Here is a 12,884-nt window from a genome sequence, read left to right as displayed (position 1 = left end):
ATCAAGAAAGCAAGCTGATCATTCTTCAGATAATACAACAATTAATTTTTAATCATTCATTCACTAAGTAAATAAAACAGAAAAACTACAACAGTAGCTCACGTGTCCTACTCACTAGTGGGAGACATACTGAGCAAACGGGGACATCTAGTGGCCTTTAAAGAATACAAGGGACTCAGGGGAAGAAGGAAACACAGGGGAAGAAATCATGACATAATTAAGGAAATACATAATAAGCAATAACTATTTTACTATGTTATTTTTACTATTGTATATATATATTTTTTACAATAAATAAAACGTGTTATTTTTGTATTTTGTTTGCTGCAATCACTTAATCATTTAGTATTAATTTAATTGTGAAGTTGTTCGTTTTTCTATTCCAACATCATCCAGAAGGTGGCCTTGTGTATCCAGAATAGATCCCTGATACGTTGGTGTCCTTCATGGTTGTCCTTCAAAAAGAGACACCGCTGAAACAAAGTAATGTTTATTTGTTACACTCTATAGTTTCATTAATTAAATGCAAATATTCCATTATTTCCCCATAGGCCCAGAGACTATTTGACATTCTTGTCAGGTTGACTTGATTGACACAAAAGCATCTTACTTGGTGTGCTTCGATGGGATCTCATTGATGCACGGAGCCCCACCTTACTCAATCTGGGCACTGAAGGCCTTACTGGACCCGGACGTATCCCTGCATTCCTTTGGGAGGTCTGGGCAAGTCTCTTTATGGAGTCCTTGTTTGCTGAAAGCGCTTCTAAAGTCTGTGTTGCCCATTGTGGCCTGTTATGTCTTTGCTTACCTGCTGCACTGAGATCCAAGGACAAAAACATCTGGAAAAGTACACAAATTAAAGCCTTAATTTCTAACTTCATTTATTTTAAGTCTGTTTTCTTCTCCTAGCAACACAGTGCCCTCCTTTCCCTCTATTCAGCACATTTCCGTGATATTCCATGTACTGTACCGTCTGTTTAGTATGCATGATGCCTCTTGGTTATGTAGTCTATGGAGAATTCTTTGCATGTTGCTGCTGATTTGTATGAGAATCAACAGAGCAGTCACATGACAATTATACTGGCTTACCAAAGATTTGGCCTTGCGCAGCTTGTATGTTGAGTGAGATGGTTCTTTTTTTGAATTTTCTTGTCTTGTTGTATTGGAATTACTTCTTCCCTTTATGAATCTGCAGAGAAAAAGATGGCTTTGGATTTTGTGCAGTAGTTGAGCTAAACATTGTTAAACGGTCACACAGACACATTTACCTGTGCAAACAGATGTTTACCTACAATATAAATATAGTTAATAGAATTTGATAATACTTTATTTAATATATGGGAGGAATAATTTATTCTTATTTATTAGTAGTGCAGAATACATGATAATGGGTCACATCCAGTTTTATGATGTTTTTATTTTATCTCACTAAATACATCCACTCAAATACAGTATATATGTATTTATGTGTATGCATGCTAGATAAAATAGGTCAAATTGATTAATTGAAGCCATTGACTTACGCTTTTCTTGCTTGCTCAGCTGGGTCGAGGTTATCTAAGTAGTTAAAGCGTATTGTGTCAGTGGGATGCCTGTCCGAATCTCTCCATGGCAGAAGTCCTTTGGCTAATTTCACCAAGCTATTCCCATCTTTACTCTTTCCATTCTGATTTGAGAGGCTAAACTTCCCAGTCACAGGAAGTGACCCCTCCGTTTCACTGCCAATTACTTTCACCTCAGGGATAATTAAAAACTCCTTTGTAGGCATCTAATCAAAAACAGTGATATGTGACAGAACAAAACACCAATTACAGATTGTGACTTGGGGTAACACTGACACCTAAAACATTAAGGGTTACCTTGACCCAACCTTTTAATAGCATTGTCTTACCTTGGGCCTGCTAATATGAAGCTCCTGCACTGTCTCTATATACTGCCTCTTCCATACGCCTTGCTCAAATGGTGTGGGAGCAAAAGTTATGCACCATCCTAGTTTCAGACATTTAGGCATCCAGAGCTGGTCAAGCTCCACAAGGTTTTTCCAATGCCAACTCACCTGCAATTAAAGATAAACTAGTACTTTGGCATAATTATACATATGTGTGGCATAGGCCTACATGCTGCTTGTACAGTTTACTTAATTAAAATGAACTAACCAAGCAACACAATTCTAAAAATTGTCACAGCTTGATTTCATTGCATTCTATCCATTTATATAGAGTTTACTTAATCCATTTGAGTTGGGACTACATGAATAATTTTGTAGTGCTAATGTAACATTGATGAAACTGGGCAGAGGATTTCCATTTCCCAGCATGCTTTGCATGGGATTTAATAGGGAGAGTAAATGTTAAAATTAAGTGTTATTTTACGTGTTTTTGAGCAAGATGACTATAAAGGGGGATACTTGTTGGTGTTTAATGTTTTGTTATGTTGACATTTAGAAGAGTTTCTGTTATGTTACATTAGCTAATTATGAAGACAGGTAGATGTCGCACATGAAATTGATTGCTTAATGTTTTGAGCAAATTCTGTGCTAGCCATAGCACAGTTACTAAACCACACTCTGTAGTGCTTCCAACCAGCATGTATTTAGCATGCTAACATTAACTTTCATTAGTTAGTACATAAAAAATTAAGAGATTTATTTGTTACACTGACACATCTAATTTTGTTGGGTTTACCCAATTCAACTAGGTTCTTTCAAAGTGTTTGTGTTGAGATTACATAGTCATTTTAAGTTAAGAAAATTCATTTCAAACATGGACCAACGATTGAATCAAGTTCAGCAAAATAACTATTTTTTGTGCAAGCAGAACACTGCATTTAATGCATGCCATTGAAACTCACACGGATCCTGCAATGCTAATAATGTTCACTAATTTACTGGTGAATTGATCAATGTTCATGTGTTACACATACCTGTGCACACCTACATAGGCTTCGGGGGTCCAGGAAGGAAAATATATACAGGGATATGACCCTGGGAAGGGCACTAGTGAAGTCTAGAGCTTCTTCTGGAACCAAGTTGCACAGAGTCTGTCTGAGATATTTCAGCTGGCTAATCGAACATCTGGAGAAAAAGTCTTGCAGCACCTGCTTTCGCTGGCTATCTGTCCACTTCTCAAACTGGGGCAGAGAGGGAGAGGAATTGTGCTACCATCAAGACCAACAGGAAATTGTGAATCAAAGCAAATGAAATAGGAGAAATAAGAGACAAATGTGCAGTCATGATGAAACATGACAATCTGCACATGTTAAGATTAGGATGTCAATACAAATACCAAGAGAAGTTTATTTGGAGAAACTGTCCACCTTACCCACTTTCCAATCAGATTTCTTCTCTCTTCAAAAACCTGCATGAATTAATGCACATAATTCGCCTTCACTACATATTTATGTTACTGTTATTGAAAACTATAAAAACTTGAACTCTGTGTTATCCCATTGAAACGGCAATTGTTAGATGGTAAACAAAGGAAAAGACCACATGCAATATGGTTTGCATAGTGACTGGTGCACATACATGAACATTGGAGAGCTGATGATTTAGAGGTGTCCATGTACTTAGTGTGGTCTGCATTTTAGAGCTGGGAGCTTGGGGCATCTTTCAATAAAGTTCAGACATTTAAGATTCAGCTCCATCAAATCATACCTGTGGAAAACTCAACCACATTAGGTACCACAAAATCAAGATCACCAACATTAACGGTCTGACAAACAGATGTGCTGTGCAGTAATTTCCACATTTGCAACAATAAAAGGAAACATAAACATTACAAAAGCACATTACAGTAGGTTGTTTAAAATAGGAAACAACAAAATTACCATCTGCAGCCAGGCCAAATCGAATAATCATGATAGTCTCGTCACACGACCATTTTTTGCTCCTTACTGATGCGGTATTGATGGTTTTTGTGACTTCCTGTAAAGCACAGTTTACCAGTCTCCATAGCAATCACACTCCCTCCTCACTCTGTCCCGCCTCTTTCCAAATACACCGCCCCTTGTTCCTGGCAACCACAAATCAACAGCGCCAACTTCATTTCATGATAGTGAGGTGACGTGCTTCTCTCCAAACGGCCATTGCGGTGATAATATTTGTGGATAAAATCAAGCCATTCTTGGCGCAAGTACTGGATGTGTTCTTTCGCGCTCATTCCAGTGACGTAAGATGTTATAATGTGCTTTTGTATTGAGTGAAGCTAGAGCAAAATTCGTCTGCGCGTCACCGCCAATTGCACGCGCCCGGACAAATTTTCCAAACCTGTCCGAAAGGGACACACAGGGATCTTATTGTTAGAGGAGCAGCAGAGTGGGGTCCAGCACGTGAATGATCTACCTCAGAGAGGTAAGAATGATATATATATATATATATATATATATATATATATATATATATGTGTGTTTTTTTTTGTTTGTTTGTTTTTTTGCCTAGAAGCATGTTTCGGAAACAGAATAAAAAATAAGAGTAATACACTTATTAAATCAAATAGCTATTTTGAAGGTAGTCCCATTACACCGCAGCGTCTACACGGTTCCCAATGTATATCCCATCAGTTAGTAAAGCGTTATATTTGTTCGTCTTTATTTTGACGAACGCGCGCTGTTTTGCGATAGTTAAAAAAGAACGTACAAAATCATTTAAGTTAAACAATAATTTTAGCACATGTTATTTTTTCTTGTAAAATCCCCGTTCTGCATTATGCCGGTGTTGTGTCAAAGTTTCGCTAAGTCGCCGTTTTTATTTATATTTTTACCGCGGCCACACGCGACTGATTTTCTATTAAATAATAGACTATGTAGCCTATTGTTTATTTGTAGTTATTAAATAATACTTTATTAGATATATTGGAAGTGCAAGGTGTTTTTGCAATAACCGTCAAATCCGTAAATGTATGTGCACGTTGCTTAACGTTTGCATGTCATTAAATCCAAATAGAGGATTTCGTTAAAAACTCTGTTCTGTGGTCCATTCTATGCATTCTGTTGTGCTTTTTCCTTTTGTATACTAAATAAGTACATTGATAGGCTACATTTAAGTTTTTCTGGTCCCTTAAGTAAACAACTTATAAAGCATCTTTTTTATGTTGTTATTGCCACTATAATGTGCACTTTTGATTGTGCAGTTGTTCACTTTGAAAATATTTCCCACGGTCTGAGAAATCTCCTGGAAATTTGAATTAACTGTCAGCCCACTCATGAAAAATTAATGTTAGTCTGCTCATCTCAGATCTGACAATTTATGTTCTGTCACCCACAGATGAAATGTTGACATAACGTTACAAAATCTGAAACCCAGAAATGATGGATGTGCATCTAGAATCTAGACCTGGATCTAGAATGACCCTGCAAAATGGAGAAGCATGCCCACGTTTGTCAAGCAACAGATAATTTATGAGGAAATGGAGGAACTCAGATTTTCCTGATACACATCTGTCAATTGCAAGAAACAGCGGATACTGCCAGCCTTGCTCTGGAGTGAACTACCAAACATGGATCTCCTTTGGGTTCTAATGTCCACACTGACTACATGCATGGCAATAAATATGGAAGCTACTGAAAGCCATAGCATGTTCACCTGTGAACCTATCACATTAAGGATGTGCCAGGGCCTCTCCTACAATACCACCTTCATGCCCAACCTTCTAAATCACTATGATCAGCAGACCGCTGCTCTCGCAATGGAGGTAAAGTGTCTTTCCTAAATAGTGAAACATGACAGTTTTAATGGCACCCCCTTTGCCCTGAACTACTTTAATTTCCCTTTTTTATTTTCCCTGCAAAAAAAAAAACTAAATGCTAATAATGTTTAAATGTGTTGTTACAAAACAAACACAACTGTATGGACCAACGGCATCAAAGATTTGTTGGTTTAGATTTGACCCAGTTCTTTCTTGTGCCTTGCAGAACAGAACATTCAGATCACATTACAAAAATGTTTAAAGGGAAATTATCATTTAATCTGACCTATGGTACTGTTTCCCAAGTCTTTGTTTCTGAAGCATTCTGCTGTTGTAAACAATTTTGGGTGTTCTTTGTAGAGGTTGACAGAGAGTGGATTTTGCTGATACAGATAACTATGGTGGTGGAAAAGGTCGATAACCGACTAATCGGCCGATAGAATGATCAATTTTGAGTTCTTAGTCTGTCCATACTATGAAGGGCACATACAGTACATTGAAGCTACAAGAGTCCAAAATGAATAAAATCCCCAATGCAATTTATTACGCACCCAAAATTGCAATAATAATCAGAAAATTAAGATTTGGTTCATAACTTACGACTTTTAACTATAAACAAGCCTGAAATACACGGGTGACTTTTTTTTTAATAAAAATGACAGAGACTTGGCTCTGTTACAATTCTCTATATGTATTTAAGTAATTAAGCTTTTTATAGCCTATAATTTCACCAGATGAGGTTTATTTATGAGGAATAAAGAAATGAGAAATAAAAAACTATCGACATATTTGCCAATAACCGATAGTTCCAAAAAGCAACAATTTATCGGTAAAACCGATATATCGGTCAACCTCTAGTTCTTTGGGATGTGGCTATGACTGAATAAGTAGTATCTTATTGCATTTTTATATAACAAGGTTGCATCACACCAAATTGCTAGAGTGTATGCTACAGTGCTTGATGTTATGAGCACTAAATGGTGCCTGGGCATGTTGTTTATTTTGATTGCTCTATAATCTTTGTATCTGCAGCCATAATGCCTGGATTGATTCTAGCTGTTGGTTAATCCTCTTTACTGGGACGCAATATTCTGCTGAGCCCAACTGAGAGCAGCTGCATTAGCTTGTTACAGTGGGCAGTGGATCTCTGTTGAACACACACAGCACTGTAAACATTATCTAAAACCTGCTGTCCTCAGTCACAGGGTTTTAATTTACTCTTGTCCTGCCTCAATATAGAGAAGAAATGGGACAGGAAATTAAAGAAGAATCTAAATAAAAAAAGAGAGGAAAAATGAATGGACAGAGTTTAGCGCATGTAGGGAACCCATCTGCTCATCCGCTTGGAGTTACAAAACCTTTTGCGCTGTAACAACCAACACACACACACACACAAAGTGATGATACTTTTAAACCTAGCACTGCACAAAGGATTACAAGATCAGTGTAGAAATATATTCAAATGCACATTTTTCTTGAATTTCACAAGGACTAAATCTATGCCACTGACTGTGGTCAAATTACATCAGAAATCAGAGTTTACAGAACAGCTAGACACTGAATTACATGAATAATATACTTACATAATTTTGCAAACAGAGAATAGTATGTGTAGAGAGGGTTGCTATACACAGGATTTGCAAAGTAGAATGAGTATGTGTGTATATAGGTGTGGATATATACAGATAGTATTAAAAACATATTGCATGGGGGGCCTGGGTAGCTCAGCAAGTAAAGACGCTGACTACCACACCTGGAGTCGCAAGTTTGAATCTAGTCAGGTTTCCATAGCAACCAATTGGCCCGGTTGCTAGGATGGGTAGAGTGACGTTGGGTTAACCTCCTCGTGTTCGCTATACTGTCGTTCTCGCCCTCGGTGGGGCGTGTGGTGAGTTGTGCGTGGATGCCGCGGAGAATAGTGTGAGCCTCCACACGTGCTAGGTCTCCGCGGTAACACGCTCAACAAGCCACGTGACAAGATGTGCGGATTGACTGTCACAGATGAATCTGCTCTCAGTATTAGTGATATACTAATCGATATATGGACCAGGCCAATTAATTTTGGATATTTGGCCATTTTGAGAAAGGATGGTTAAAAGTAACATGAAATAATTTGCAATTCTTTAAGACAAAGAATGCCAAAGTATGTGGTAATGGTTTTAGGTGGCGGAAATCACCATTGTAGTGTGGATGAGAGGCTTAAACATAGTGAAATCAATCAATTTTTGAACAAAAACCTGTTAGTGTGGACGTGGCCTAAAATAACTTATGCAGTTTTAAATAGAGTTACTATGGAATTATATGGATTTATGTATTTAGAATTCCAGTTAATGCAAAACTTGTGCACTCCAATGTTACATGTTGCTACTCTTCTTTCTTGGCGTGATTCCAGATTCCAAATGAAGATTGACATATGATTTTAAATAGGAATGAAGTCTGCTGAATAACCATGATTTTTGGTGATGAATAGCCTTTACTTTTACAAACAGACTAGAAGTGGGGCCAAGGTGATCCTTTAGTTGCTACTCAATTACTCTCGAGTAAAAGAAAACAATACTGAATCCTTCATTTCATCAGTTGCAACTGCCAACCATTTATTTATTTTGGGCATTATAAGGGGCAGATTAAATGTCCTTGCTTTCAGATTCAAAAACACTGTAGGACAGTTGCACCATCTCGTTCTGAACTCTGGATAACCCCATTTGTAAATTGGGACAGTTGCCTTAAGGGATGGGTTTCTGGGATTGGTGTGGTTGTATATGGGAAGATTCAAAAAGGATTTGAAATTTGCAAGCAAAGAGGATGCTTGGTCAATCTAACAATATATATTCAGCATTTCAGGTGCACTGATTGATGTAGTTTGATATCTAGTTATTTTAAACTTCCTTCCCTGTTTTCCAAACCTGCAAAGATGCTTGACCTTGTCCTTGTGTTATTTTTACCACAGCGTGATGGTTAGGGGCATTCAGCAGTGGTCATGTAATCTGGCAACTCGAATCAAACTCAAATTTAACATTTAAATCATATAAGGCTATTTTTTCAGATTTTAATAACTTAGTATTTGTATTACATTACAATAATTATAACATTTGAGAATGACAGGAGACAAAATTGTCAGGTTTCCTGAAGGAATGTGTTCTCAGTATTAGTGATATACTAATCGATATATGGACCAGGTCAATTAATTTTGGATATTTAGCCATTTTGAGAAAGGATGATTAAAAGAAGTGGTCATTCCACCTAATGTTAGTCTCATAATACAGACAGCCATGTCAATGGGTAGTGCAAGTGTTCTGTTTTCAAATATCTTCTAATGAATTTTGAGTAAATATTGTGCAAAATTTGAATTTTGTATCTGTAGCCTTTGCTTTCTAGATATTGGCCATTTAAAAAACAACGTGTAAAAGGATATTATTTTAAATACAAAAGTGTTGAATGGGACTGCTTATTCTTTAAAATGAAGATGATTGATTTTAACATAAACATTTATGACCATTTATTAATGCTTAAACACTATATTATTGGAATGGCATGGTTGACCATTATTTCCCATCCATATCATCTTCTTTGTCCCTTTTCTTTTCTGTCTGTTTCTCTCCATTCCCTCCTCTCTTTTTCATCCCTCCCCCACGCAAGGTACTGCAGTTGCTGGGGAAACGGATCCCAATTGTATTGCAACAAAAGAGCCGGTTTTCTCTCTCAGGAGGTGGTCGTCACTCGCACTCTGACCTCTCTCCATTAGACCCCTCTCTTAAACCCCGGCCGTTTATGCATCACTGGTTGCCATGGTAGTGATGTTGAATGCTGTGAAGTGAATGTTGCCTTAAGAATTTAATAGTGACTGGAAGAAAAGAAGAATTCAGAAAGAAAGATGATGTAAATAACAAATATTGTTAATGTGGTTTTCATGTCTTAAAATCTTGAAAAAGCACATTCCTTATCAAAGAGCACTGGGAGTGCACAGAGAAAGGCGTATGTACTCTAGATTTATGGACAGAGGGAGGTAGAAAATGTATTTACTTATGAATGAACACATTCAAATGGTCAGGTTAGGTGACTTAAAATGTCTTTTGTTTGCCTGCTTGTTTTTCCATTTGTCTATTTCAGACAAATAGATACAGTATTAAATTCATTAGAATTAATAAAAAAATAGGGGAATCCCACATCTGTATCATCAAACATACTAAAAGATCCAAACTGCTGAACTCAACTTGAAAATACTCTACCAGTCTAATACACTGGCAAAAGTTTGGACACATCTCACATTTTAATCTAAAGGCTTATGCTTAAATGCTTGAAATGAGCTGTGTAGACAAATATAAATTGTCCCTAAGTATGAAAGTCTTTACAAAACTTACATTTTTATTTTTTTTTAAACTGAATAGTGAAGCAGCCAACAAGTACCCAGCATGGTAAGGATGTGGTTCTTTAATACCGTTTCACAAGAATTCCAGGTGGATAGCTAATTGTAGTTGGTTGGGAGTGTGCAAAACTATAATCTAGGTAAAGGGTGGGATTTACAACTTTTTAGAACTATTATTCTAAAATGTTGAAAAAATTACAAAATAATTAATTAGTTGGTGTGTCTAAACTTTTGACCTGTGTGTAAATTAAATCAATAGGTCAGTATTAAAGGAATGTTCTGAGATCAATACAAGTTAAGCTCAATCGACAGCATTTGTAGCATTATGCTGATTATGACAAAATTATTTAAACTCGTCCCTGGTTTATTTAAAAAAAAATATATAGTGATTCTATCATACTAATATCATGTTAACACATTAGCTATAAAATCTTATGGTTTTCCTTTTGAAACAGTATGTGTTTTAACATTTATGGACTGGCCCCATTCACTTCCATTGTAACTGTAATTATTTGTAAATAAACAAAGGTTGAGTCAAAGTTTTTTTTTTTTTTTTGTGGTAATCAACAACATTATGCCACAAATGCTGTTGATTGAGCTTTACTTGTATTGAATTCGGAACATTCTTTTAAATTCTCCAGCATTAATAGCAAAAAAAAAAAAAAATGAGAATCCCACATCTGTATTTTTTTATTTATTTTTTTATCCCCTTTTCTCCCAATTTGAAATGCCCAATTCCCACTACTTAGTAGGTCCTCGTGGTGGCACAGTTACTCACCTCAATCCGGGTGGCGGAGGACAAGTCTCAGTTGTCTCCACTTCTGAGACCGTCAATCCGCGCATCTTGTCACGTGGCTCACTGTGCATGACACCGCGGAACCTCACAGCACGTGGAGGCTCATGCTACTCTCCGCGATCCACGCACAATTTACCAAGCGCCCCATTGAGAGCGAGAACCCCTAATCACGACCACGAGGAGATTACCCCTTTTGACTCTACACTCCCTAGCATCCGGGCCAATTTGGTTGCTTAGGAGACCCGGCTGGAGTCACTCAGCATGCCCTGGATTCCAACTCGTGATTCCAGGGGTGGTAGTCAGCATCAATACTCGCTGAGCTACCCAGGCCCCCCCACATCTGTATCATTAAACATACTAAAAGATCTGAATCTGTTCTGCTAAACACGATTTTAAAATAGACTTAATCAATTCATTAAAAAAAACACAGTAGTTACATATGTGTTTGCTTGGAGAATTGAATGAAATTAGTGCTTTAAAAGAAAGAAATAGAGAAAGCTTTAATTGAATTGAGGGTATACATGAATCTTTCATTAGTGGCAAGCTGTGAAGACAGCAGTCCCAAACCTGTGGCAGCTGCTTCTAAAGTAAACTCAGTAATCTGTGTTTCCGACTATATTGATGCCCTATATACAGTATGTGACAGACACAGATTCAACCAAAATATGAACCATATCATGAAAGACCTGACCAGGGTTATTCTCTATAATTGCTTCTGAGGATTAAGGTTTAAAATCTCTGAATATATAAAGTGCATCCATATACACCATAGAGATTGTCTATATGCAATGGCATGCCAGCTGTATGGAGCATTTGGATGCCCTCATGTAGTAGTTCCCTCCGATGACACACCGATTTATCATACAGTATGCTCTCTGCCCGATCAGAAAGAAACAATTATTGTGCCTCTTCTGTTTTCTGTGTTTACCATTTCTGCATGTTTTGAATATCCTAAATAATATTCAGCAAAGCCCTTGAGCACTTTAATGGATATTGCTGTGTACAAAGTGTATGTTTGTCCTCAGGACAGCAGTGGCACAGATACACACATTCAAGATCATCAGATCATACATCATTGCATGTAATGTGGCATGACAGCCATAATGAGAATGTTTTTCACAAGATCACCAACTAAGGGCACTCAATTTATTTTTATCTTGCCTAACAGCCAGTGTATGTCCACTCAATTGAGCTCAGAATGGTGTAAGAACTTTTGTAGGGAGTATAGCAGAAGCTGCACATAATGTACATAGACAACAACAAGCGTGAAGCTCTATTTTCTCAGTATCCAGCAATGTAAGTCATTCACATTTAGCATATCAAGCTGTAGCTATACACTGTAAAAAGATTTTGTCGGGTGACCTAAAAATGTTTTGCTTCATGTGGTTACATCTAAATGAACTGGTTTTATTCAGGTGAAATTTTTTTAATCTGACTAAATTAACCTGATAAATTAGGTTACACCAACAAAATTGTCAATATTTTAATAATGCTTATACCAAGTTGGGCTGCAACTAACGATTATTTTGATAATCGATTAATCTAACGATTATTCAACTATTCGGCGATTATTGTGACAATTAATCATTAGCTCTTAACCGATTATTCAGCTTGTGCCCCGACTTAAAAGGTTGTATTAAACGTGCTTTAACAATAAAGAGGACAAAATCATCTTTTAAAAATTCCTCTAAATGACATTCACTGAATTAAAGGGAAAAACATACTTTTTAAGTTTATTTCAGTAAAGAAATTCACTGCAAAAAATCCTATTGTTATCAAGTGTTTTTGTCTTGTTTTCCATTTAAAATTGTCTAGAAATCCTTAAAACAAGATGCATTTACTTGAGAAGCAACATATGAGATATTTAGACTTGCTTTATGAGAATGTATCTTAAATATTAGTGTATTTTATATATAAGTGTATTTTTTTCACTTGGTTATACTTCTGCGAGTGCAGTAAATACAAAATATAATTATCGGGACATTCGCGCAACTCATATAAGAGGCGCTGACTGCACAGAGTCTGTAGTTTGTAGTTATTT

General features: G+C 36.8%; 2 protein-coding genes across 2 annotated transcripts in view; one reads left to right on the top strand and one right to left on the bottom strand.

Moving 5' to 3' along the window:
* LOC127409836 (F-box only protein 16-like) overlaps positions 1–3,943 on the bottom strand; it is a 4,062-nt gene extending 119 nt beyond the window's left edge. Inside the window, exons 1-9 of the mRNA XM_051644689.1 lie at positions 3,829–3,943; positions 3,527–3,655; positions 3,321–3,356; positions 2,923–3,129; positions 1,892–2,056; positions 1,524–1,768; positions 1,090–1,189; positions 611–839; positions 1–473 (exon numbers count right to left, since the gene is read on the bottom strand). The exon at positions 1–473 is cut by the window's left edge and continues 119 nt beyond it. Coding sequence (XP_051500649.1) covers positions 445–473; positions 611–839; positions 1,090–1,189; positions 1,524–1,768; positions 1,892–2,056; positions 2,923–3,129; positions 3,321–3,356; positions 3,527–3,607 — 1,092 coding nt within the window. The 5' untranslated portion in view covers positions 3,608–3,655; positions 3,829–3,943 and the 3' untranslated portion in view covers positions 1–444. The remainder of the gene's footprint in view (positions 474–610; positions 840–1,089; positions 1,190–1,523; positions 1,769–1,891; positions 2,057–2,922; positions 3,130–3,320; positions 3,357–3,526; positions 3,656–3,828) is intronic.
* A 121-nt stretch (positions 3,944–4,064) lies between these two features.
* Positions 4,065–12,884, top strand: part of LOC127409834 (frizzled-3-like) — a 31,589-nt gene continuing 22,769 nt past the window's right edge. The window contains exons 1-2 of the mRNA XM_051644687.1: positions 4,065–4,351; positions 5,264–5,690. Coding sequence (XP_051500647.1) covers positions 5,496–5,690 — 195 coding nt within the window. The 5' untranslated portion in view covers positions 4,065–4,351; positions 5,264–5,495. The remainder of the gene's footprint in view (positions 4,352–5,263; positions 5,691–12,884) is intronic.

The sequence above is a fragment of the Myxocyprinus asiaticus genome, chromosome 19 (genome assembly GCF_019703515.2).
Source record: "Myxocyprinus asiaticus isolate MX2 ecotype Aquarium Trade chromosome 19, UBuf_Myxa_2, whole genome shotgun sequence".
In the NCBI taxonomy this organism is placed as follows: domain Eukaryota; kingdom Metazoa; phylum Chordata; class Actinopteri; order Cypriniformes; family Catostomidae; genus Myxocyprinus; species Myxocyprinus asiaticus.
This window is presented reverse-complemented; position numbering and strand designations above follow the sequence as displayed.